Genomic DNA, 27,705 nt, shown 5'->3' with positions numbered 1-27,705 from the left:
ATTTGCTTTTCCAACCTAATTCGCAAATATTAGTGCTAGTTAAGTGTGGTAACACTTCTGCAGTAGGTAGCATTGGCAGTTTTTTTTTGCCTGTGCTTCGAAATGCGATGAGTATTAGTTTAACACAGTTGATGCGTTTTTACTTCATCAATGGAGCCGAAAAAAGCTATTTATTTCATTCAACAGTACAATAATACAAACTCCGTTTCGGAAAGTTTCCAACTCAATATGTTTTGCGAAGTCTTTGAAATGCGTATTTTTACACAATTTGGCTCTATAATTTCCAATTGATTATATTCAATACTTTCCAAATTATTACATGCAAAGGTAGTGTGGTTGACGTTCGTTTATATTTGGTGGCATTTTTGCATAGAATTGTCAATTTACTAGCATATGTAGCTGCCTTATTGGTGGGTAGTGTTCGTAAGTTTTCAAAAGCCCGTGACGCAGATGCGAAAGCGTGAGACTACAAATGTTGAGTACAGAGGTTCGAAACCGACTCATCACAAAATTTTGGTTTTCAATGGTTTTTTTTATTTGTTTAAATCATCTTTTAGAGCTGCTTTTTGTCGTTTTCTTCGCTTGTGTTAGCGAAGTGAAGCTTCGCTTGTGTAATAATTCAAATTCAATCAACGATTCAGCGCATCTGACTTTGAATTAATACTCAAAATTGAGATGACAAAAACTTGCAGTTCAAATGCGGTGGGAACCTTTTTTTGAAAACTGGAAAGTTTCTGCTATTTCGGACTATCGTCTGTTTTTTGGCTTTGTTTCACTAGCACAGACACTTTTTGAATGTTCAGTTTTTGTTTTCCGAAGTTTTGCCATATCGATAAATTTAAACGTAATTATTACGCATGCGATCATTATGCTTCATTAATCAAGAGTTATCGATTCGGAACATAGATTTTTTCGTGTATATAACTCAACAAAAGAATCCTCGAAGCATTTTCGTCAACCAACAGAAACGTTATGAGATTATTTGCGTTCTAAGTACCCGTTCTATCTTCGCTGGCAATGAACAATTGTTATCAAATTGGAGTATCGAATTTTTGTGCTAACAGTTTTTTTACGCTTCTGATATTAAGTGTCTTTTAATCGGCAACTATACTTGTTACCCGTATACAATTTTCACACAAGCAAGGCTAATGTGATAGTATGAACTCTCTTTTTTTTTCCAGCCCTAGTCACAAACCTTGTAGCGACGCAAATATTAATGCGACAAAATGTGTTCATTTTGATCAATAACCAGCTATTAAGTACAGCCAATGCTAAGGCTATTAACACAGACTATTATATTACAAATAGCACTTTAGCTTCAAGGTATCATGGATTTATAGTGTAGAGGCGGGAAAGGAGACCCGCAACAAAAGAAGAGGGTTTGAATTTGGGCAGGGTCGGATGTTTCTACTGAACTTTTTCGTATATTAGTTAAAATGCGTCCGCTCTATAAATTGAAGCATGTTAGTTAGTAATTTTTTTCAAATTGACTGGTGCTTCTGATGCGTCATAATTGGCTTGCGTTCCTTAGCAATGATGTAGACTCATAATTGGTGTGTCGTGCGTCACAGTAGCGTTATCGGACATATTTCTGCTTGTGCATGCGAAGTGCAACTTCGACTGTGTCTTAGTTTTTTTGAACTTCAATAACTTTCAGCCTTGTTTCCGTTTGGTTTTAAGGTAATGCGGTTCTCTTTGTAGTTAAGGTCGGGGGTTTGAGTTCCGGTCAGATCTTGTTTTTTGTCCAGTATGCATAAAATTGAAAAAAAAACTTCCCGGAATCAATTGAAATGTCTGACTTTTGTTTGTCTGCTTATTTTTGCCGGATTAAAGTTGTAAAGCATGGTTTATTTGGTTTTTCTCCTGTTATTTTATTACACTTGTGAGACCAAGTGTTTTTTAATCGGGAGCCAGATGTTTCCCGTAAACAACTTTTTTTAAATTAAATCTTGAACTTGCTTTATTATTTAACCTGAACAACTTCCAGGTTCCTTCACCAATGGCCGAGAGATAACACCGTAGCCTTCGCACCCTAATGTCTACGGTTCGATTCCCGGCAGGACCTTGTTTTTATTAGTATATTTGCAATGTAAAAAATTTTCCAGTAAAAATGAAATATCAGATTTTTGTTTGTCTGTTCAAGTTTTCTCGCTTAGTTGCCGCATCACTGATTTTTCTTGCGCTCGAAGCAACTTTCTGTGCAGTTGCAGGTGTTGTTCATCGTAGTCTCTGGGGGGACTTGAAACTGTTTATTAATTAATCTGTTCGACTTATGTTTTTTATGTAGGTGATGCATCGCAAAAGGAACGAAGAGCCGCTTCCTGCGTCAGTTCACCTACTCAGATTTCAAAGAAGTTTTTTTCTACATTTATTTTGTGAATTTAAATGGTTGCGGCTTATGTTTCATTGGCTCAATCGTTTTATTGCGTGTCGTTTGAAGATCAAAAAAATTGATTATCATTATTTTAATGAAAGTCAAATCGTCATCAATTTCTAGTTTTGAAGGTCGAATTTAGTTTTTAGTTTTTCCAGTAAAAAACTCTTCCTTAATAATACAGTTTTCTCAATTTGGGTTGATTTTATCATAATAATGCCAATTATGAATAGCGTTTGAAATTCAAAAAGCTTTTAAGGCCATTTTTATGAAATTCGAAAGTTCAAGGTTTAAAAAAAACAGTCAAATTTTTGTTCTGTTTTTTGTTACGTTCATTGACTCTTTTGCAAGTCTCAGTTAGCTATGTTTTTCATATTTAAATATTGATGACTTAGTGGTGGTTCGATTAATACTAAACGCTTTTTGCAATGCTGGTGTTTGTATTTTTTTTAACTGTTTTTCTGTTATTCAGTTTGTCATATTTTTTCAAAAAACTTCTTTTTTATAAATAAATTTTTCATTTCCGTAGTTTCCTTCTCATTTTCAATTTGCCAGCTTGTTTTGAAACGCTGCGTTATATCGCAAGTGATGCGAAGTTCCGCGGCTATTCTGTGTTTAACGAAAGTTTTTCATACCTTGGCTTATAATAATTTCAAGTTTCTTGACATGTATCTTCTTTTTGATTTAGATGAAACGACCTGGCCTGAGACTGCAAAGTTCCTAGGTTCAAAACCGGCTAGTGCCCGTTTTTTTTCAAAATGGAAAAGTTACTTTCAAAAATTTTGTCGGCCTATCGTTTGTCTGATTTTTGGTGGCCTATCTCTTTGTCGATTTAGTAGCCTCGTCGAAATTTTCTTATGCTGTGAGCTTTTTTCATCTTGATTGCTTGTGTTGTGATTTACTCTACGGTTCGATTCCCGGCAGGACCTTGTTTTTTTAGTATATTTGCAATGTAAAAAATTTTCCAGTAAAAATGAAATATCAGATTTTTGTTTGTCTGTTCAAGTTTTCTCGCTTAGTTGCCGCATCACTGATTTTTCTTGCACTCGAAGCAACTTTCTGTGCAGTTGCAGGTGTTGTTCATCGTAGTCTCTGGGGGGACTTGAAAATGTTTATTAATTTTAATAAACGTTTTACAACGTTTTTCATCTGTTCGACTTATGTTTTTTATGTAGGTGATGCATCGCAAAAGGAACGAAGAGCCGCTTCCTGCGTCAGTTCACCTACTCAGATTTCAAAGAAGTTTTTTTCTACATTTATTCTGTGAATTAAAATGGTTCCGGCTTATGTTTCATTGGCTTAATCGTTTTATTGCGTGTCGTTTGAAGATAAAAAAAAATTGATTATCATTATTTTAATGAAAGTCAAATCGTCATCAGTTTCTAGTTTTGAAGGTCGAATTTAGTTTTTAGTTTTTCCAGTAAAAAACTCTTCCTTAATAATACAGTTTTCTCAATTTGGGTTGATTTTATCATAATAATGCCAATTATGAATAGCGTTTGAAATTCAAAAAGCTTTTAAGGCCATTTTTATGAAATTCGAAAGTTCAAGGTTTAAAAAAACAGTCAAATTTTTGTTCTGTTTTTTGTTACGTTCATTGACTCTTTTGCAAGTCTCAGTTAGCTATGTTTTTCATATTTGAATATTGATGACTTAGTGGTGGTTCGATTAATACTAAACGCTTTTTGCAATGCTGGTGTTTGTATTTTTTTAACTGTTTTTCTGTTATTCAGTTTGTCATATTTTTTCAAAAAACTTCTTTTTTATAAATAAATTTTTCATTTCCGTAGTTTCCCTCTCATTTTCAATTTGCCAGCTTGTTTTGAAACGCTGCGTTATATCGCAAGTGATGCAAAGTTCCGCTGCTATTCTGTGTTTAACGAAAGTTTTTCATACCTTGGCTTATAATAATTTCAAGTTTCTTGACATGTATCTACTTTTTGATTTAGATGAAACGACCTGGCCTGAGACTGCAAAGTTCCTAGGTTCAAAACCGGCTAGTGTCCGTTTTTTTTCAAAATGGAAAAATTACTTTCAAAAATTTTGTCGGCCTATCGTTTGTCTGATTTTTGGTGGCCTATCTCTTTGTCGATTTAGTAGCCTCGTCGAAATTTTCTTATGCTGTGAGCTTTTTTCATTTTGATTGCTTGTGTTGTGATTTACTCCTGCACTTTGTGAGTTTTCTTCCACTGTATTTTTCCCTATTTTTTTTTCTGCTGGAAAGCTTCATTCTGCTTAAACGGTTTCGGTTCATGTTTTATCGGCTTAGCTTCCTAATTGTGTTCTTTGGAAAAAGCAAAACTTAAACCCCAAAGACTCTCAAACCTTTTTCCGGAAACATAAAAGGAGAATAACTTCATAGCTAAAAATTTCTCATGAAAAAAATTTTGTTTTCGACTCAACGGGAAGTTTTGTTAGCTTTTTACCGCTCGATAATTGTCTCTGAATTCGAGAATATGATAATTTGAGACGACGATATCAAAATTTTGGTAGAACTAACTTTTCGCTAAGTTTCCAAAAAAAAATTCGACTTAGCGACTTTCTTCTCATTTTCTTTTTTATGATTGATTTGTTTGACCCGGTTCTCAACCGCGGGGGAGGGGGATGTCATCCATTTCGCCGCGGACGGTCCCACCTTGAGGAGGCGGATGACACTGGGACTCCTCCAACCATGACCGAATTGTGCTCGAACGCATGACCTTCGTTTTGAGACGCTTGCCTTGCCACGATTGACCTCCCATTTTCTGTTTGCAAGGTTGTTTGTATTGTATCGCTTATGACGCGAACCTCTGCTTCACTTCTGTGTAATCTTTTAATGAACAAAGTGAAATTGAATTCTTCATGTATGATTCTTGAATAGATACTTTTTATTTCGGCGGCTCAACTTGATTTTGGCAGATTGTTTAGCTTATGATTACACGGTTGCTTTGAAGTATTCACCTGCCTTTTTTTCTTGATTTGAAAAAGTTGAAGATTTTTTTAACATGCAAGAAAGGGTTTTTAGTCATTTATGGCATGAGGAAAACTTTTTAACGGAAGTTTAGATCAAGTCATTTTTCCAGATGTTCAGAGCTCTGCAAAAAATTTGTTAGACCCATAAGTTTACCGCAATAGATGGGATCCAACATAGTAAATTTCGCGTGCACACGGAGATAATTTCCTTGGTTCATCAATTATTCGTGTGTTGTGAGGGGACTTTTTAATGTTTCTGGAGTTTTTTTTTACAATGAAAACGGCTAAATGGTTGTCTGCTCAATTATTCTCGGCTTTGTTACGCTTCGTAAAGTTTTTCCCTTGGCTAAATTAAGAAGATACAATAAAATGAACATATTGGTATATCTAAGTTTTAAAAATTTTTCTTGACCTGCGGCTTTCGTCTCGTTTTTGTCGGCTCATTTGTCATGCTAAGCTTTTGTTGCATCACAAAAGGTGCGTAGCTCTCATTTGACTCTCGGCTAAATATTGTTTTCAAAAATTCTGTAAACAACACGATCTACGCCAGAGATCCTTTGCACACCTCAAGAGTTAGTTATGCTTTCCAATTTTTGGTGTAGCTAGATAAGCTAGAAAAGATTAAAATTTACTTTTGATGGAAAAGTTAAATATTTTTGATTCATGTTGGTCATAGCTAACCTATCAATAGGTTTTTCTTTGAGCTTTAAAGGTGTTTAAAAACCGTGTCCTAATTCGGAAACTTAAGTTAGTATTCTGCCGATATTCAAACCTGTTTTAAATGCTATTGTTTTTGAATGCATGCTTTAGTTTCATAGACTTGAGTTTAAGTGGAAGTACTTTTTGATAAAATTGAGTTTTTTAGAACAAATGAATAGAGAGCAGCTTTGGGTCCTGGTCGAATAATGCAGACCAACGCAACTAGTACCTTACAAAAGGTAGCCTCTACTTCTAAGTTTTTTGAGGTCAACATTCACGACCCAATCGTGAACTCCTGCGCAATATCATACGTTATAGGAGGTTGCAATGAAGCTGAATTATTCATTGCTCATACTGATAGTTTCGTGTGGGTTTTCAAACTCACGCGACAAGATGGAAAAACCAACGATTTAGCTTCGCCGTCTATGAATGAAAATCTGAAGCAATCGTTCTCAGATTTATCAGATGCGAATACGCAGGCCTCTTACGACCTAATATGTGCATCTCAAATAACTCAATTTGACTCGATTCGTTCGGTTTTGGTTCTGAATGTGAAGAAAAACGACAATGCATCAGCGAAAACTGGCGAAAATGTTTCTTCACAACAAATTCCGGCATTTTCATCGTGGAATTGTATAGCTGTTGGGTTTAAATCGGGGTTGGTGAAATTTTTGACCGAGTTTCTACAACCTATCAGTGAAATTTCCTGGTCTGAAAGTGACGTGAAAGAATTGAAAGTGGAAAATTTTCCTGAAGTTTTCCTGAACAAAAAAGTGAATAAAACGGCATTGTCTCAAGAACAATTTACTGTGGTCACAGCTGATAAGATTTTCTATTCGGTCTCTAAGACAGTGTTGTCCGAGTTTCTGATCGAATGGAAGTTATATAAGGCAAAGGTGAGCATACAGTTTCTCTCATTAGAACATTGATTTAAATTGTTCAATTAATTACAAGATTGTTTCTAGTCAAAAGCTAACTTGAAGCTATTTTGAACGAGCTCAACTTGACATTTTACAAAATCAAGCTTTGAAAGTTCGAATCTTTTCCTTTTGATTAAAATTATAATTAATGTAGAACTGCCTGTTAATGCAATCATTTGGACAGGTTGCTTCAAGTGGCAATTCAGCCAATTGGGATCCTCCAAAGAATATTCCTCTTGATGACGTCACAAAATGGACTCTGTTGGACCAAGAAGAAACTCAGTCTGTGTTCACGGCGCCGAAACTTATCGAGCCTACTGCTTTCGAACACCTGAAAACTGCATCTATTCTAGGAGGACCCAACGCCAGGCCAAAAGTAAAATTTTTGATTCTAATATTTGAAAAGAGCGAGCTCTATTGTGGGTTAAAATGAATAATGAAAAATTGTTTTCAGGCTAGTATACCAGTAATGACTGTTTTAAAACCGCATTTACAACATTAAACATAGCCCTAATAGATAGGAAATTGAGAAAACAATTTTATTTTTCTGCTCAAAGAAGTTCGAAAACGGACAAGAACCGCAAAATGAAGCTCCCAAAAATAGTTTCCCTCTGGTAAAATCAAGTTGTCTTAGTTCAAATAACCAACTTTTTATATTACGAGCGTTTCTCGACCGCTTCCCTGGTTGAAGATGATGAGCAATCTTGTAAGATTCTCGCAGAAATGACCTATCTCGTAAGAGCTTGTATGTGACGGGTTATCTTGCAGGATTTTGCAAGATTCTTACAAGATACACCATCAGTTTTCCGACCGAACTATCTTGTAAGTTCTTGTACGATTCTAGCAAAATCTTACAAGATAGCTTGGAATTTCACTAAGCAGGTTCTGGTGGTGTTGCCAGCGCAAAACAAAAAGCCACGTGAACTAAACAGTCCGGAAGCCCAAATTGCATCAGAAATAACGTTTAAATTGCATAACAACCGTGCCGGCGAATCTGTTATGTTGCTTAACAATATTTTTTTCAGTTGGCTAGAATGGTTACCTGTTTTGGTCTTGTTTTCCCACCATCAGTTATGTGGTTTGTGTTAGGAGTGTGCTAAAAAAGTAGACACGCCGTAAGCCAACGAGGATCGAGAGAAGAAAACAAACGTTTCAAATATTTCTTTTCTCGGTTCTGATTCGCTCACGACGTCTCTAGTGCATGACCTGTCTACTGTTTGCTACGTAACCTGTGCGTTTATAGCCTATGGCTCCTCGTTATATCCGATTCATATCAGCTGGCTCTGGACCCTACTCGGCAGTGTACGACCATGTATTGGGCGGTGATCCTTATGCAGGGGGACTAAACCTGACTAAGATGGCACACAACTATGCCAGTAGATTGAAGTCTTCTTTCTGGTCTGCGTCAAGTTCGTTTCTCTATGGTCAAGCAAGTACGTTTAAATCTTTAGCAAGTGAGTTTAAAAAGTGAATGTTTGCTGTTAGAAGGCTTGCCTGATATAAACCAGGTTGATTTAAATCGGATTGAACTCAATAAATATAAACAAAAAAATCAATTGAGCATCTGTTCAAACTGTTCTTCTCAGAATTTCGACACTAGCTGTATTGAAAAAATTCATCAGCAACTTTGGTGTTCTGCAGCCAAACCTGAGAAACCCTCTTGAAGTCGAAAAAGGCAGAAAACTTGTGTTTTGTTTTCCAGTTCTAAATCAATGAGTTATTTTTGTTATCAAATATGACAACCCTGGCTATTAGTTCTCTGTCCTAATTTTTAAGTTACGTAACTTTTTCCCGTAGCTTTAATATTTGTAATATCTCGCATAACCCCAATATCGAGTCAGATACGATCATTTAAGACATCTGAACGTGAACTCAATCTGAATCAAATTTCAATAGTGGGAGACAAGTCTTATCTGTTTTTTTTCCGTTATAGAAGAAACAGAGGCGGTGAAAATGAAAGAGGAGAGTCTAAATCTCCGCATATCTTTCAGTGACTCATCTAGAGCTGCAGAACACGCAATCTACTCGCCCATCGGAAACCTGCGTACGTTTTTTTTAATGTCTAGCCAGTGAGGTCAGTATTTGGGACCTAGTGAACAATCTCTCCCTAACTAAATTATTTAAGGGCGGAGATAGTGCACTTGGCGTAAAAGTTTCTTGGATCTTTTTAACTATTCTCCCCTTTTGCAAGGGAAGGGGGTGAAGATCGTTACTAGGTACAAAATTCTCATATGCTTGACCGTTAAGTTAGTTCTTTATAAGAGTGGCAATGCGTTATTAGTTTCCAAAGGGGGAATTAATTGAAGAGATCCGGTTTCTTTTTCAGCTAATCAGATTTAAGCATTTCAGCTAACTGACTGCTGAAGTTTGTGCCGTTATTTTTTTAAATTGAAATTTGACTACTGGCTGTTAATACCTACTGCTGTGTTACCTACTGCTACTCAGTATTTACTGCTAATTGTTATATCTAGGAATTCAATATTTACGCCATTGAGCGTAGTGTATTAGCATGATACTTTTTTTCCAACCTAACTCGCAAGTATAAGTGCTCATTTGTAGGCTTTTTTGCCATCATCACAATCTGTTATATTGGAATTTTCATAACATCTGTTCTCTGCGCTATTTGTGGCTAGTGTTTGGCGCTCGTTAAGCGTGCGCAGCTGATAGGGATTGTTGTGAGACTCCCAATAGCGAATCGAAGGATAGAATCCGTAACATTACTAAAGTTTTCCTAATTTAAGGCTTATTACTACTTTTTTTACCTTAAAAGAATTGCTTTCGCTAGTGTTTGCGAAGCGCATCTACACTTCTGTGTACTTTTTGTTATGATGGTTTTTCGGCACCATGATTGTCGACTTAAGAACTGTCGGCTTAGTTTCCGAGTTGTTAATCTATACTATATTTAAATGCGAGTGACAGCTATCTCCCATGTTTAAGCATAATAATTTTGCATGTTTAACGAAAGAATTTTTTCATGTTTAAGCTATATCATATATTGCAATGCTTGAGAAAATTTTTCCATCAGTTTTCGCAAGGTCATTAATTTTTCAGTATTTTTTTTTCGAGGCCAAATTAAGTCCATACCTGCTTTTTTAATTAATTTGATTGTCTGTCTACCCGTCGCCTAATTTTGAAACTTTCATCTCTTCTTTTATATATTTAAATGCGGACTTCCTTATCTCGCCATGTTTAAGCTTTTTCAACGTATTATTTAAGCATGTTTAACAAAAGATTTTTTTCACGTTTAAGCTATGTCGTATATAGCAATGCTTAAGATTTTTTTTCGGTTTTCCATTTTAAATTCAGTGTTTATTTCATCAAGTTTGAAATTAGCAACCCAATACTAGGAAATTGTAAGAGTTTTCCCTGGTTTTGCGATTCTGGCCTCCATATATGAAAAATCAAATCCTTGTAGTTTACGAGATAGGCTATTTTCGAGATTTGTTAAAAATTTCTGGAAAATTTGATTTTAAAAAAGTTTGTCAATTCTTGAAATCTTCACCCTGTAGTTGGCTGCTGTCAGGGTACTCTCCAAGGTTGCGAATCTTGCCTCCAATACTCACTTCTCAAATCCTTGTTGTTTTCGAGATATGACGTTTTTTTAGGATTTTTTCAAAATTTTTCAGAAAACTTAGGTATAAAAAATTTAAAGCTTTAATTTTCCATATCTAAAGTGAGGCTCTGTTAGGCTACTGCCAAGAATTGTGATTTTAGCCTTCAAATATGACTGCTCAAATCCTTGAAGTTTTCGAGATATGACATTTTTTCTGATTTTTTCAAAACATTTTCATAAAACTTAATTCCAACCCTTTAGTATGGGGCTGTTAGAGTACCTCAGGAATTGCCAATCTTGCCTCCAAAAATGACTGCTCAAATATTTGTAGTTTTCCAGATGTGACATTTTCTGTGATTTTTTGAAAAAAAGTTTCAGAAAATTTGATTTTTTCCTAAATTTGAAATTCCGAACCCTGTAGTTGAGGGGCTGTCAGAGAACTCTCAGGAGTTGCAAATCTTGCGTCCAAGTGCTACTGCTCGATTGCTTTTAGCTTTCGAGATGTGATATTTCTTTATTTATTGTATATAAACTTAGATATAATAAAAAAAAATTAAGATTTTATGGTTTTTCGAAATTTGAATTTAAAAAACGAATGTAAAAAAACTTCTTAAATTACCAACCCTGTAAGTTGGTGCTGTCAGAGTACATTCAAAGGATGCAGATGTTATTTCCGATAAATTCGGTTTTTTTGAGTTGTTAAAATTCGAAGCATCGGAGGGTGCGTTAGACACTAGTTTGATTTATACATGTGCTTGTTCTTATACAATAGCGTGTATAGAAACATTATTACGTTTAATTTTTTTTCAAATACGGCCAGGATCAGCTTGCTTAAGCGAACTAAAAAATTTCCTTTTCAAAAAATGTGTGCCTTTTTTCCATTGATTATTTTTTGTCGGCTTTGTCACCACAACCCGAACTGCTTTTTTGATTTTCACTATATTGAAATGGCGGTTTTTGAAACAGTTTTTGCTGTACTCAAATGCGTTTTTAAATTTATTCCTGTAATTTGTAATTATCAGCTCCTCAAAACGCTAAATTTTTATATATTTTTGTGAATATATGCAAGTTAATCTATAATAAGCGTTAATGATAACAAGTCATCATTTAGGATTGGCATCAGCTAGGTTTATCGGACTGATGGCAGGCACCCGTTCAATAGCATGTGTTCGGTATCCGCCTAATTAGTGGCAATTTGTTATTGGTCAGTCAGCAAAGTAAAAAACTGAATGTGAATGACAATTTAAATCACCCTAAGTTATCGTTTTTAAATGATCATCACTGCAAGTGTTCAAGTGGTAAAATCTGCGACTGAGAGAATATGACTCCTGTTCGATCCCAGGTGTCGCAAAATTTCTGAAGACTTATTTTTGTATTTTCGTTGATTTTTTGAGCGCTCACTTTGCCGTTTTTGAGAGTCGATGAACGTAGTTCAGACTCTTATATAGGTCGCGATGATTTTTTTTTTCATTTTTTTTTCAGGAAAAAACTCAAAACTTGTTTAGGCTCAAATTTGCTCTTCGCTGCTTGACTTTTGATTTGTTTTCAAGTTAAGTTCATTTCCTTTGTTGAATAGAAGACAAAATTTATTATCGAACTGCAAAAGTGTAAAGGTTGCGAAAAACCTGATTGACTTTTATTTCGAAAATGGTATTTAATTATCAGATGTCCCAAAAAATTTACCATTTGATCCAGTTTTCTAAAATAGGGTTACCTTTATCGAAAAAGGGTGAATCATCAATCGTTCTAGATATTCAAAGAGCTTTAAGGCCATCTATTTTTTTCTCGCAAAATCGAAAGTTGAGATTTTTTTTCTAAAATCAATTCAGTACCTTTTTTTATATTGCGTTCATTGACTCTTTCCAACTGTCTGTTGGCTATGTTTTGTTGCTTGTCAGTGAAGTGCAGCTTCGCCCTCTGTTAAAATTACCCAGCAATTGAAATTCTCTCTTGTTGTTCTAGTTGCAATTGCGGATAACCTTAGCCGCGTGATGCTAGTAGATGTCATGAGAGGCCTGGTGATTCGAGTATTCAAAGGATATCGAAATGCAAGACTGGCTTGGTATGTCGCATCTAACTCAGCCCCTCACATGCACAAGAAGAGAACGAGTCGGAAGAATAAAAGTCATGCTCTGTTTCTTGTCATTCATGCAACTAAGAGAGCCATAGTGGAAGTATGGCCGATGAAAATGGGACATAGAGCAGCTGCTTTCAACGTGTCAAAGTTAGATGAATATAAAATTGATAAAGATGAATATAATGATGCCGAATTTTTCATCGACGACGAAAATGATGATCAATAGCCGCTTGTCGCGCAAAGAATCTAAATTATCATGATTTCCATTTGCCGTGAATCAGTTTTATTGGATGATTTTTGGAAGCATTTTTAGTTATTATCTATTGATGATGTGTTTTTTTAGAAACTCGGTATTGCTCTACAATCCCAATCAAGATCCCTTCCACAATCCGGACCAGGTGCTGCTCCTCGACGTTCTATCCGGCGACATCTCTCGTCTCTCTGTACCTTACCACTTTGCCTTCTCGGATCTCTCGGGTGCTCGGCAAAAGGACATTCTGGTGTCCACGCGAATAGTCGACACGCTTGCGAAACCAGATCTTCTCAATGAAAGCCTCGGAGACTTTCTGGCACAATCTTTCTCACAACTGAGCAGCGCGACTTTCGTTCTTGAAAACCTGAACCTAGTATCGACATATGAGCATCTTGACATCTTCACTTGCTTCCAAGTTCTAGATACTGTAAATGCATTTCTGAAAAGATCTCAGGAACCAAACGAAGATCCCATGGAACTGGACGATGAACTACATCTCACGTCGAATAACCCGAACAGAGCACAGCTTAGTGTTCTAAAACACCAGTACGAGCGTCTTAGGAAATGCAACGAGTTGTACCAGAATATATGGGAGCTCTATGAGCCGAAGTATCAACGTGAAGAGTTGTTCCAAGAACCGATGGATGCCTCGGATCTGCTTGAGCAGCTGGAGTTTCTTTCTCACTCATCAAACAAGGACTTCAAGTTCAATTTATTTCATATCGCACAAGAAACGGCTTTTGAGGTAATATAAATTTGTATAAAATGTTCTTCAGCAATATCATAAATTAAAAAGAAGTCATTAAGTTTGATTGATACTGTTTTTTTATTTGATAGGTTAAGTTTCAAATATAAAGTCATAAATTGTAATTTGAATAGATTGATGGAAGCTGTACTTCGGAACCTTTCGTTTTGTTTCCCTATTTTAGTAAACATCAAAAAATGTTCCATTGTTTGTACCGTGCATGGCGTAACCCACGATTTTTTTTACCCTGCCTCTTAATAACTGAAGTAAACAGTGATCTTGGGTGAAATGGATAACATCAAAGTTAACATTTAATAATGTTGTACATACTTGTAGGTTGACACTACTGAACTGACTGAGTCTACAGGAATGAGTACGATTACGGCTCAGTCGCCCATCCAGGATTTCGACTCCTTCATTCAGTTGTCGAATTTCTTCCAATTTTTTGAACTAGACGAACAGATGAAATTGATTATCAGAAAGTCACTGACATCTAATCAGAAGGCTGTTTTGGGAGCATTCTTGTTCTTTCCGGGTTAGTAGATGGTTTATTTTTATTATGATTATTTTCCTAAGAGTCGATGAACGAAGTATAGGTCGTGATGTTTTTTTTTCAGGAAAAGTCTTAAAATGCGTGCTCTAGTAACAAAAGAAGTGCATTCGTACTTATAAATGCACTTTTGAATGTCTTTAGGTATATGTGCAGTTTTTGAGTTCAATCCAAGTTCATTATGAAAGCTTAAAAGGCGCGAAAAAAGAAGTTATCGATTTCTAGTTGAACTTAATTTTTAGATTTGCCAGTGGAATAAAAACTTTTCCTTATAATATATTTTTCTCAAATCGGAGTAATTTTAGCAAAAAAGTGCCAGTTATATATTACTCTTGGAAAAGATTTTAGGCCATAAAATTCAAAGAGCTTTAAGGTTATTTTTTTTTTGTTTGAAATTCGACAAAATTTTTCTTCGTTTCTTGGTCTTTTTTTTGTTTTTTTTTGCGTTTATTGACTCTTTTTTAACTGTCTATTGGCTATGTTTGTCATTTCGTGTTTAGTGGGAGGTCAAATTGTTTTTTCGTCTACAAATTGCGGCGTGAAAAATTTTGACGGAGTTTGTTCCAGTTAGACTCGTTGATCTTCAATGGTTTACTTAAATCATTTTGTTTGTTACTGGATTTGTGTTTTGCGGTTAGTTTGAAACGCAGTTTTCGAATATTTTTTTATTGTGAGAGCAAGTCATGTACTCGTGAACTAGTCTTTTTCCCGTAAACAACTTTTCTCACAAATCTACACGAAATTGAACTTGCTTAATAGGACCTTAACAACTTTCGGGCTCCTTCTCACTAGAAGGAACGCGCTTGCCATTGCACGCTTATGTCTGTGGTTAGAATACCGTTCGGACCTTAGTTGTTTTCAGTGTATATGAAATTTGTTTTCCGGGAAAAAGTGAATATGTCGAACGCATGTTAAAAGCATGTTAATTTCAAAAGGTTTTTTTATTGGAACCATTTTTTTTATAGCTAACAGTCGGACTGTTATATTGTCAATTGCCAATTAGAGTTTTGCTGAAGTCGTTTTTCATTTTCCACTCGATTATTATGCTTTCGGTTTGTGGCAATTTAATTTTGTCTTTTTTTTGTTTTTGGCTTGCTAGGCGTCTACCCTTGTATTGTCGACTTAGTGGCCGGTGGGTAAATGTTACTTAAAGTTTTATTTATGCTAATCATAGGGTTTTTTGACTGATTTTTTGAAATTGAATTTTTCATTTTTTCGAATATCTATTTTGTTCGACTTGAGATTTCCTTTTGCTTGCATTGCTGCACTTGCCTTCTACCGCAATTTTTGCCAAGATCCGTTTCGCATGTGTTGTAATTTTACTCGTGCTAACTTCTACGGGGTCGGTTTTTTTTAATGTGGTCGTACATTTTGTACGTTGCTATCAAACACACTGTCATGGCTGGCTTGTGCAAGGTTAATGGCCCAACATAAAAAGTTGCTGATGTTTTAGGTTGCGATTCTGGATATAATTTAGGTTCATATATTCTTTAATTTTGAAATATTAGTGCCGATAAAGCACTTTTTCTTAAGATCTCATTAACAGCATTCATCAGTGAACAAAGTGAAGTCTTATTTAGGTCGCAAGGTCGAAAATCTTAAACGCTCTTCACGCTCAAGTTTGATTTTTTCTACAGTTTAATGGTCGATTCTTTTCTCATTTGCTAATGGGAGGCAAATTACGCTCTCCAATAACGATGTTATCCATACGGATACAGTACATACCAATATGAACTGTTATCCATTCGGATATACTAGAACTATGTTTATCTAAAACATTACATCCATCCCAAGTGCTAACCATATATACTTATGTAACACTATGTAAACTGAACTATATAGAAGTCTGATCTAAATTAAGTACCTATTAAACCTAACACCATATTCAATAGTTATTTATGAGTCTCTGTCTCTCTCATGATTTCGAGGTCAGATTCGAATCAGACTTAACTTTCTAAACTGAATTTAAGTTGCTCTCAATCTATTCGTATTCCAATTCTTAGTTAGCGATTAAGCATAGACTTTGGCTATCGAGATTACACCGTATATACCTCACCTAACGGCTGAGGGTATAACATGGCGCAGCCAGCACTCACAACAAAAAACCTACTAGGTATCGCCCCATTCTGGCAAAAAGCCTCGGCGGAACCGCCAACAGAGTGGGAGAAGTGGAACCAGCAACTCTACTTAGGAATTGTCGGAAAAGATGGCATAAACCTACAAAAGCTGTTACGAGATCCACCTGCAATAAGAAAACCGCACGAACCTGGTTATGAACTTCCTATAGAAGGGGAAACTCAAGCACAAACCAGGGACAGGAACATACGTAATCAAGAAAAAAAAGATACAATGGGATAACCAATGTGCCCAATTGGACAATTTGGGACCCACCGTGGATGGAATACCATGGGAGGAAGCCGACATAAAAGTCAGAAGCTACATATACCTAAGCCTAGGTAACGAAGGTCAGAGACGCTTGAACCAACACTACCCAGACCTAAAGATACAAGAAATATCAACAAGAGCATTCTGGGATCGTTTGGAACATCTTTTCATTAAAGACCGTAATGTTACATTTGACAGATACGAGGCATTTACACGAAAGCAGAATAAAACAGAAACACTGGAACAGATCCACTGCCGTCTCACGGAATTAGTCATCAAAGGAAATTTCAAATGTCCTAATTGCAACAATAACACGTTAGAAACAGAAATTATCCGAGACTTATTCACAGCAAATATGACAAATGATGAAGTACAAAAAGATTTACTAGCTGAGACCAAAACCCCGGAGCAAGCGTTCGAATATGCAATACGCAGGGAAAAGGGACTGGAAAACCAAATCCAAATCCGCAAGCAGGGTTCTTCGTCATTTCCTTCTCAACAGACGGGCATAAAAACCGAACCAGTTGGGTTCATCCAAAGACGAGGTGGGGACCCTTACCGTAACAACAGAAGAGGTAACAACAGAGTTCGAGGACAATCACAGCCGGGAAGCTCGCAACGACCAGATAGAGACAGGAAACAATCTTGTTTTAAGTGTGGTAATCCGTTCGGACCCGGTCACCTTCAACAATGTCCAGCAAAGGACAAGATTTGCAATAAATGCACAAAACGAGGACACTACGCAAGACTCTGTAATTCCCCAAACGTTAATGCTATCAGTGAAGAAACAAATCCCGAAGTAAACATCCAGGACACCGACATAGCGGCGTATGTTGACTACCTCCAAGCAGGGGACGTCGCTCCGGGGTGGGAACTCATACATCCAGAGGACAATAGCGTAAATGCTGTACATTTCGAAGAGGAAACGACAGGAAATTTATCAACAAACGACTTAATAGGACATCTCATCCGAGTCAGAATTGGGAAACACAATATTACCTTCATTGCAGACACAGGATCTCCAACATCGTTTGTAAATAACAAAACAGCGGCCATTTTGGAAAATACGGTGCCACGAGCTCGTCGTATTCAACTCAATCAAAATGACGAGGCTAATAGAATGGTATGCTACAATGGTTACAAAATTCCCGCGTTCGGCAGGCTGATTGCCCCTATAGAATCAGGAGGGTGGACAATCAACACGGCGCCATTTGTGTTGGTGGATGATAAACGGGCAAACATCTTGGGTCGAAATTTGCTACCACAACTAGGCATTCATCTTCAACAAGAAAAACCAACTGGTAAGTCAATCAATTACATTACAGAACCAGATCAATCGGACACGGCCATCACAAATTGGGTTAAATCAACATACCCGGGGTTGTGCACACGCATTGGTCGGTCAAAAAACCACGTAGTTCATACCAAATTCCTACATGACTTCAAAGCACTGCAACAAAAAGGACGCCGGATCCCGATTCATATTCAAGAAAAGGTTGAACAAGAACTAAAATCCTTGATAGACCAAGGCCATATCGTGAAACTCGACAGCTGTAGCGACAAACAATTTATTAGTCCAATCGTAATAACGGTCAAGAAAGATTATTCAATAAAATTAGCAATGGACTCAAAACAAATCAACAAAGCGATACATAAAAACAAGTACCAGATGCCTAACATCGACGTCCTGCTCGATAATGTGGCACAATCAGCTCAAGAGGGTACTGGAAAACCAGGTACAAAATATTTTTCTACCATTGACCTCCGATATGCTTATAGCCAATTAAAATTAGATGAAAAAACTAAAACGCAGTGTAACTTTAGTATAATTGGTGGACAAGCGACGGGAACATATCAGTTCCAAACAGAATTTTACGGGCTCACGGACATGCCCGCAGAATTCCAAAAAGCCATTGATCTGACGTTAAACAACGAAAAAGATACTTTCGCGTTTCTAGATGATATATTAATTATATCGCACGGAACGAAAGAACAACACACTAACAAACTAAAAAAGGTATTAGATAAACTGGATCAAGAAAATATGGCGATTTCCTTAAACAAATGCAAATTCGGATGTAAAGAGGTCGAATGGCTGGGATTCATCATAAATGAATACGGGACAATACCATTACACAAGAAAACTGAGGCGATCACAAATCTACAACACCCTAAAACTTTCAAACAACTCAAAAGTTTTATGGGTTCAATTCATCATCTAAATAAATTTATACCAAACCTAGCACAACTGTGCACACCATTGAGGCCACTCTTATCTTCTTCTTCTAAATTCCATTTTATGTGGAATCAAAAACATGAAGAGGCATTTCAAACAATTCTGACAGCGGTGCGAAACATCACAGAAAATCGTCATTTCGTGAGTAACCGAGAAACACGAGTAGTCTGTGACGCCAGCTGCGAGGGTATTGGAGCTGCTCTCGAACAAGAAACGCCCGACAGATGGGCTACGGTAGCGTACGCGTCCAGATTTCTAAACGCATGTGAAAACAAATATTCGGTAAATGAATTGGAACTCCTAGCGGCAGTATGGGCTATTGATCATTTTAAATACTATCTGTATGGCCGCCGATTCACACTAATTACGGACCATCAAGCTCTGGTCAGTGCCCTAAATAGTAATAAAAGTAATAAAACATATCAAAGTCGCCTAACTAGATGGATTGACCGTCTTATTCCATTTGATTTTGACATCAAACACCTTTCCGGCGGTAAAATGGGATTAATAGATTATATTTCGCGCCATCCGGTGGGAAAACCACAACCGCCCGCATATTGGGATGAACATTTCGTGGTCGCGCTTATTGATGATTTCATTTCTTGCCTGGAATTTCAAGACAGCACTATAGCTAATATCGAAATGAACGAAAATCCAAACGGATTTAAACACACAGCACAGCTCGACCGGAACGAAAACTCTAATCGTTCAAATTCGCATACAAAAGAAACACAGTGCACTGTTAACGATCATTCTCTAACAAACAGTCACTCTCTTTCACACTCAAAAATTTCAAATTACTCAAATCTCTCTCAGTCACATCCAATTCTTTCAAAGTTTTACTCGATAAATTCATACAGTTGCAATCAACCCTCAATAGAAAAAGCACGGAAAGAAGAAACATCATTTATTAATCAACAAGTGTACCCTAAGTTAACACCCCCCGATCCAGTAACAGACAAAATGAGTCGCCAACTTCAGACAGGAATGTCACTACCCCCTTTCAAAAGAATTATGCGGAAATGCCACAGCGGCCAACAAACCAATTTATCGATTCCACCCACTAAGATCACATCATTGAACGAATTATCAGATGAACCAGGCCGATCAACACTGTCATTTAGCGATGTGCGATACCAGATAATTCCTTCAAAAGATAGCTTCACATTCACAAGAAAATCGGACCAAATATGTCAGACAGACCCACCTGAGGAGCAAACGGAGTGCCAAGCCATCTCTATGGAGGATGAAGATGTACCACTGTTCCGAAAGAACCTAAGAAAGGCACTAGATGTAGAATTTATTGCGGCCGCAACAAAACGAGATAGAAACCTCCAGCCCCTGATCAACATGATCCGGAACCAAAAATGGGAGCAAATAAAAGCCTGTTACGGTCCTTATTTCTATAACGTGCGAAACCGTCTGTCGGTTCGAGACAATGTGCTGCTATATGACGATAGAGTAGTAATTCCGAAGCAGCTTAGACAGATTATTCTTGACTCAATTCATTTGACCCACCCAGGACAAGGCAGTATGCTGGAAGCTGCCAAACATATTTGGTACCCATTCCTACATCGTGACATAGTAACGGCAGCACAGAATTGCAAGGAGTGCCGCACCAAAGGTAAGAATCTTCGGGTGATATCTGGAAAAAAACACTATACTAACCTTGACGCCGTAGTAGAACCAAACGAGGAAATCCAATTGGATTTCGCTGGACCTCTACCGGACGAAAACAATAAAGACGTGTACATTCTAGTTGGGGTAGACAGATTCTCGCGATTCCCTTACGCAAAAGTGGTAACGAATAACAAAGCAGACACAATCATAAGATTTATGCCAACACATTTGGTTAACCAAGGGGTACCAAGGAATATCAGGTGCGACCAAGCTCAAGGGTTTCGGGCTAAAAAATTTAGAATCTACTGTAAGAGCAATAATATTAAGTTAATATTCGCCCCAGTGGATGACCATCGCTCAATGGGCATGGTAGAAAGACTAATTCGAACTTTGAAAACTCGTCTCTCTATAATGAAGATCGATAAAAACAACGTACCGTACAAACTAGCGTCAGATGTAGCGGAATTAATCAAAACACTACGTATTACCCCACACGCAACAACAAAAATTACGCCGTTTGAAGCGCACTACGGGCGTAAACCAAACACACCACTAACTAATATTTGCACTACACCTAAAATTTCTAGTCTCTCATGGGAAAATACAAAACTTTGGTGCCTAGATGAGAAAATGCTCACAAAACCTGCCCTCACGCCGGAGGCCATCTGGAATAGGGAAACCAATAGCGAGGATGAACTCAGTGTGGTGTACAAGCAAACGTACCTTCCCGAACCATCGTGTGAACCAGCGGGACCATCCTCACAGGCGGTTAGAAGCAAAACCCTAGGACAAACACCACATAGACAGACTCCCTCCGAGACAAAGAAGCAAATCTCACTGGCGGACACAGACGAAGATGAACTGTTCGACCAGGCCTTGCTACGAAAGTTTCCAATAGGTGCGCACCTTCCGCTTAATAATATACCGTATGATTTACAAAAAGTAAAACGGTCCTTTCTCGCAGAAAACCCAAAACATGACATAGCAAATATTAGAACACGAAAACCAATTCGGTGGCTTACACAACAGGAAAAACATAGAATAGAAAGAGCTCCCTTGGTGTTCCTAAAAGATCGATTTAAAGGACCCCAAAAAACTATAGACCCGGCGTTAGGAAAACGCATTGAACAAGTAGCTCGAAAATCGGGCACCATTGCACGCAAAACAAAAAATCCAGGGGTATTTGGGCCACAATTCAAAGTTATTGAAAACGGGTCAATAATTAACTACTCCCCGCACACGGCATGGGTTCGAGAGGACGGAAAACAACCAAGTGTCATAAGGCACGACGGACTAGCATTTGTACCTGACCCAAGGGTGTACGGTAAATGTAGACCGGCACAACTAAAAGATTTCGTAGCATACAAACACTTACCAAGAGCAAAATCCCGTATTTTAGACAAAGACATCAATCAGAATGAACCAACTGGCTCAAAATTCCCAACGAAGAAAACAGTAGACCATGGAAACCGGGGGGGAAAAACTCAACAGCAACAACAAGCCCAAAACGGAAACCACCCAAGAATGTCGAGGAACTTATTCGACAAACAACCATCAGACGGAAACTAGGACATGATAGGATTCACAGGATAATCCCAACAACAGCTAAAGCCCCGACGACAAAGACCCAAACGTCAACCAAAAATCTAAAGTCACCAAGCCGAAAAGATCAAGGCAGCCCGAATAAGATACGCAAGGAGGCAAACAAAAACATAGAATTCGAATGTGACACATCAATTTCCATCTCATCAGACGACTCAATAATCCAGGAATTGAGACAATCACCGCAAATGCCGCCAGCCAAAAAAGTAGATCGGAAAACCACGCCGCCACAAGATACGAATGCCAGCAAAAAATCACAATCATCAGTTCCAAACCGTAGATCAACACGAACCAAAACAAGCGCCCTGGCACTAAAATTCGGTAATGCAATCCCGATCAATACAATCACAAAGAGCACTCCAGTTAATGAAGTATGCCTCATAACGGTGCAAAAAGATAAAACAGAACCAACTGGCCAGACAATCACTGTCCAGGAATCCTCAACAGACATAGAGTGTATAGAAATCGAATCAGGTGACAAAACACCGTGCCAATCATCGGAGAAAACACCAGAACAGATGAGGGTTACAGAATCTTGTGAAGGTACAGGCGGACCAACGGAAGCGGTATATGAACCCATACATACCGTAAGAACACCAACGAAATCACACACACACACGGCGTCACCACAAAGTAGCCCACGAACTAATTTCGCATCAGGATTAGATACGTCAACTACGTCTCTTAGCCCAAATAACCCCCAACAACGAGCGATTAGTTCACGTTACGTCATAGGTAGATCGAATGAAACGTCATGCTCTCCGGACAAATCCTTCATTGACAACTTTAACGATGCCATGAAAATACTCCAATCCATCTCTCCACCCAAAAACTCAATGACTTTCCAGAGGGAATACGAAAAACAAGAGCGACCTACTAAACGTACAAGCAAATACGCAAACGAGGAGAATAACAACAAGCCGAGCACTACACAAACCCCACAGACATCATCGGAAGCATATACTCAACAGATATCGAAATTATCATTGGATGGAAACGACCCCAAAACTTCACACAAGGACGCTACGGATAATTCAAAAGATATATGATGTATTCATCATATAAGAAACAAGGGGAATGTTATCCATACGGATACAGTACATACCAATATGAACTGTTATCCATTCGGATATACTAGAACTATGTTTATCTAAAACATTACATCCATCCCAAGTGCTAACCATATATACTTATGTAACACTATGTAAACTGAACTATATAGAAGTCTGATCTAAATTAAGTACCTATTAAACCTAACACCATATTCAATAGTTATTTATGAGTCTCTGTCTCTCTCATGATTTCGAGGTCAGATTCGAATCAGACTTAACTTTCTAAACTGAATTTAAGTTGCTCTCAATCTATTCGTATTCCAATTCTTAGTTAGCGATTAAGCATAGACTTTGACTATCGAGATTACACCGTATATACCTCACCTAACGGCTGAGGGTATAACAAACGAAGTGCTAGTGGCGCAAAAAATATGCGTAGCTTAAGTTCAGAACATGGATTTAAAATTTTACATGTGCCAGCGGAATAAGAACTTAACCTATTGATCCAGTTTTCTCAAATTGTGTTAATTTTATCAGAAAATTAAGAAACATGAAAATTCAGAAACATTCTATAAGCAATTGCTAGCTTTGAAGTCTACTGGAAGAAATTATCTGAACATGTGCCGAAGTATTATTATTATTTTTTTATTATAGCAACTTCTTTGTAAACCGCAGGGGGTGAACCGAAAAAGCTTCATGTTTTAACCGAAAAAGCTTCATGTAATAAGGTCAGTAATAGTATACTTAATTCAGTGTTGAAGGGGGAGACCAAAGTAGACTGTCTGCTCTCTCTTCTATCTGCAGAGCCTCACTGTGTCGACCGAGATAGAACTGCACTTCTTGATCTCCTGCTCGCCCATTGGCTGAGTGAAGAGAAGCTCTTAGACAACTACCAGGTAATTCAACCAAAATTTTTAAACATGCTCCTTTGTTAATGAAATCTTTAATCACCAAAGTTGGCTGAAACTCTTGAAAATGTTGTACTGCTATAGCTATAGAAGGTTTTAAAGAGCGATGCACGTAGTGGAGACTATCATATAGGTCGTGATGGTTTTTGTTATGGTTCATTTGTTCCTTGATTTTCTAGCTCATTTTTTCCTTAGTTGAAAGGAAGGCAAACTCCATTATCGCACAAAAAAATGTAAAGGTCTTGAAAAACGTGATCGACTTCTAATTTCGAAAAATGATTTTAGTTTCAGATCTAACAGTGGAATGAAAATTTTACCTATTGATTCAGTTTTCTCAAATTGTGTTAATTTTATCAATAAAGTGTCAATTCTAAATTGTTCTTGAAATTCGAAGAGCTTTCATATATTTTTTTTGTTTTTTGTATTTCTTATCCAAAGAGTATTTGTTGTCTGTTTCCTTGAGCTCCATGACTCTTTTGCCACTGTATGTTGGTTATGTTTAAACGATCAGTTTTTGAACAAGGCAGTTACTGATTTGTCAGTAGATGCTTGACATCCCATTTCAGGACTCAGTGGAAATGCTGCATCTTCATTCTCTGGTATCCTGGATGCTAGAGACTCCTCGCAAAAGTCATGAAGTTGAAGCTGACCAAAAAGGTGACGAAGATGAGGTCAAATCAAAATGGGAATTCGCTCGGAAAACACTTCAGTGCAGCCGCAATGTAACATCAGCGCTCACTGCTGCTATTATGATTAGAGGAATTTGCATATCTTTCTTAGCCAATCAGGACGCAAGTGAGAGTAAATTACGTAATGATGCTACGCCATCTGATGTTGAATGTTCCAGTAGGCGACAAACTAACTCACAAATGTGGCCAGAAATAACACAAGAAAGATGGTTTAAGTTGTCGTATGACATCGAGCTTTTCAACCTTTTAATATACAGACTAGAAGACTGTGTTCTGTTTGCTGCACTCAATGCTTCCAGTGCGAGACCTAACCTTCTTTCGGTGGACTCAATTTTGGCTCAAGGAAAAGGAGCTTTGTCGGAATTTCTGGCGAGATGGTTAATTGAACAGAACATTTCATGCGCCGAGTACAAATTGATGAGTTCTAACAAGTCTTCTATAACTGCGACTATGCTGCAGAGTTTGCACAAAAAGTTACCAATTTCGCTTAAAGATGACTACGTTTTTTGTCAGACTGCGTGGCTCGCAGCCGTTAAGTGGTCTTCTAATCCGGACGAAAATCTTCATTTGAAAATCCTATCTCTGGATTATTTGAGTAAAATAACAGACCAGACGATAAAATGCGGAACTGCCCATTTGCTGTGGAGTAAAATGTTTCACCGGTTAGTTCTGGCAATTTGGGACCATATGAACAAAGCGCTCGATCCTTTGTTTCCGAAATCTATGAACAGAGATCTGAATATCAGACGTCCGGAAGCTTTAGAAGCCATTTTGGATTTCGCTTTGCAATTGTTCGATGAAGTATTGCTGGAACCAAGTGCCGGATCCGAATTGTCAGAGTGGGATTTGAGTGCGGGAGATTTAATGAGGAGAAACTATGACTGTGAGGATCATTGGGTGGAAGCAACCAGAGGCAACCAGGAATGTGTTCCTGAGCTGAGCCAGAAACAGCCGAGGTTTGGGGAAAGTTTTTGATAATTTTTTGGAAAATAATATTTGCGTTTTATGATTCAGACGAAATGTTTAAAGCATGCATAACTGCGTTCTACTAGTATGGAAATCAATTGGATCAGCGAGAGATTATTGCCGTCAGTGTGTTCTGTCAAGGGCGCGCCAAAAGAACGTTTTTTGTTTAAGACCTTAAAAAAATGCTCAAAGTCATTTTTGGCCATCTTTTCATTTCCTGGTAATCAAAGTCATACATTTTTGTATCGCCAGTGATGCGAAGCTCAGCATCGCCTCCGTGTGAAAGAAAGGCGTGTCAAGCGCGCGCAAAAACAGCCTTCCCCCTTGCGCTCCCTGATAGAAAAACTTCTGCGCACGCCGCTGGTTTAAAATTGTACACTTATGTTGATACAGGTGTAACTACGCGCTTCTTCTCCACATGCGTCTGCTTCTGTCTGTGTTGGGACTCTCGGCCAAGTGCAATCTGTTCAGACTGACATGTGGACAGTTTAGACCCCTCTCTCTGTTCGACCAGGTGCAAGTGCATGCATTCTCACAGCTCCTCCACTCGTTCCCTCTCACTAGCAGTCGGGATGCGGATGCGGTAAGTTGTATAGCTGATTGCACAGTCAGTGGATTGAGCTCGGATCTCTTTAAATATCCCACATTCAGATATGCTTGACCGTTCAATTTATTCTTTATAGGGGGAGGTTAGTTGCTAGACACCATTGGCGTAGGGGGGATAGTTGAAGAGATCCATGAGCTTTAATACAAAAACACGCAGTCTTTCCATGATTACGGTATTGCCATGATTACGGTCTTGAGTTGCTTACAAAGCAGGAACAAGTTTTCTGTCAGACAATCCACCAAAAAGTACTCGGTAGCTGCACAAAAATCACAAAATGTTCTGATCTCGTTCTCATAGTCTCGAAAGCCAATCAATTTTTTGCGAACATTCTTAATTATAGTTAAAATGACTTTAAGTACAATAAAATAGACGCCGTGGGGATACTTCAATGATCTACCCGGTTCTGCTTAAGGAAAATTTTATCCATAATTTTTCCTCACTGACCTTACTAGGTTGCTTTGCAAGAAGCATGGAGTGTTTCAACCCAGTTTGCGTATTTTTGAAAGCGGTTACAGGGGTTTCAATTAGCTGAGAATCTATAAAAATTGAAGCGATTACAGTTAAAATAACAAGAAACTAAATCATTGTAGTATTAGGTAAGAACTGGCCTCAGTCGTAAGTGCGAATAGTCTGAAAAAACGGGATAATTCTTGAAATCATAAAATTTTCTAAATTGAAATACAAACTTCAATCATAATACAGCATGTATGATGGATGGTATAGATCTAATGCATAATGGATGCAATGCATATCCTTTAAGCTACCGAAAAAAATTGTGTTTCATGTTTTTATTTCATATTTCAGACTCTAATCGCTGCAAGACAAGACTTCATCGCGAGGTGCTTCATCGAGCTGGCGTTTTCCGAATCATCAAGCGAATCAGACCCATCAAATGTTTCCGACGTCTTTCAAATTCTTTACGAATGTGGCGGAGCTCTTGATCTCTCATCTGATTGGCTTCTTCAAACTCACTTGGTGTCTCTTTATTGGCTCTCAATGGACCAATCAGTTTCAACTTTAATTCCAAAACTCGCCGATCAACAGAGCTTTGCACTTCGCTTAATCGAAGTTCTGGCGTTTAGAGTTCAGACTCTTATATCAGACAAAGCAGAGCTTCATGGTATAGTTTCTGTACAATCAAGGGTTCCAGCAAATTTGTCAATGTGGCTGCAAACTAACAAAGCAGCTCCCTGGATCTTAGAAAGGGCGAAATTCATATCTGGAACTAAAGCAGTCACTGCTACTTGTAGTTTGGCAAATTTAATTATGAGGTTTCTGCCTCAAAACCATTCCCTGTTTGCAATATGCCAAAATTGTGTTGATGCTTTAAAGTTGCTAGATAGTATCTGATGAATTTATAAATATTGTAATTAATCTGAATTACTTAAATAAAAAATAATGGTAACAGAATTAGATGTATATTGATTTTTTGTTCATTGTAGCATAAAAAGCAGACTACGTTAAAGCTTAAGAAAGTTTTTTAACTGTATATTACGATACGATGTAATTTGGACGTT

The 27,705-nt window shown here is 37.7% G+C and overlaps 1 protein-coding gene across 1 annotated transcript; it reads left to right on the top strand.

The window, feature by feature from the left end:
• The first annotated feature begins 6,194 nt into the window (after positions 1–6,194).
• LOC134854157 (rab3 GTPase-activating protein non-catalytic subunit-like) lies at positions 6,195–27,590 on the top strand. The gene is made up of 11 exons (XM_063870282.1): positions 6,195–6,921; positions 7,130–7,321; positions 8,189–8,378; positions 8,879–8,989; positions 12,461–12,722; positions 12,919–13,573; positions 13,910–14,108; positions 23,772–23,914; positions 24,493–25,571; positions 25,975–26,164; positions 26,993–27,590. The coding sequence occupies exons 1-11, from the start codon at positions 6,232–6,234 to the stop codon at positions 27,536–27,538; spliced, it is 4,257 nt and encodes a 1,418-aa protein (XP_063726352.1). The 5' UTR covers positions 6,195–6,231; the 3' UTR covers positions 27,539–27,590.
• Positions 27,591–27,705: the final 115 nt, after the last annotated feature.

This window comes from Symsagittifera roscoffensis, chromosome 9 (assembly GCF_963678635.1).
Source record: "Symsagittifera roscoffensis chromosome 9, txSymRosc1.1, whole genome shotgun sequence".
In the NCBI taxonomy this organism is placed as follows: domain Eukaryota; kingdom Metazoa; phylum Xenacoelomorpha; order Acoela; family Convolutidae; genus Symsagittifera; species Symsagittifera roscoffensis.
Note: the sequence above shows the minus strand (reverse complement) of the source record. Positions and strands in the feature narration are given on the sequence as shown.

Coding starts and splice junctions, on each gene's coding strand:
- LOC134854157 (XM_063870282.1), top strand. CDS start 6,232: ATGCAGACCAACGCAACTAGTACCTTACAAAAGGTAGCCTCTACTTCT. Junction 12,723..12,918: donor GCTGCTTTCAACGTGTCAAA/GTTAGATGAATA, acceptor GTGTTTTTTTAG/AAACTCGGTATTGCTCTACA. Junction 14,109..23,771: donor AGCATTCTTGTTCTTTCCGG/GTTAGTAGATGG, acceptor TACTTAATTCAG/TGTTGAAGGGGGAGACCAAA.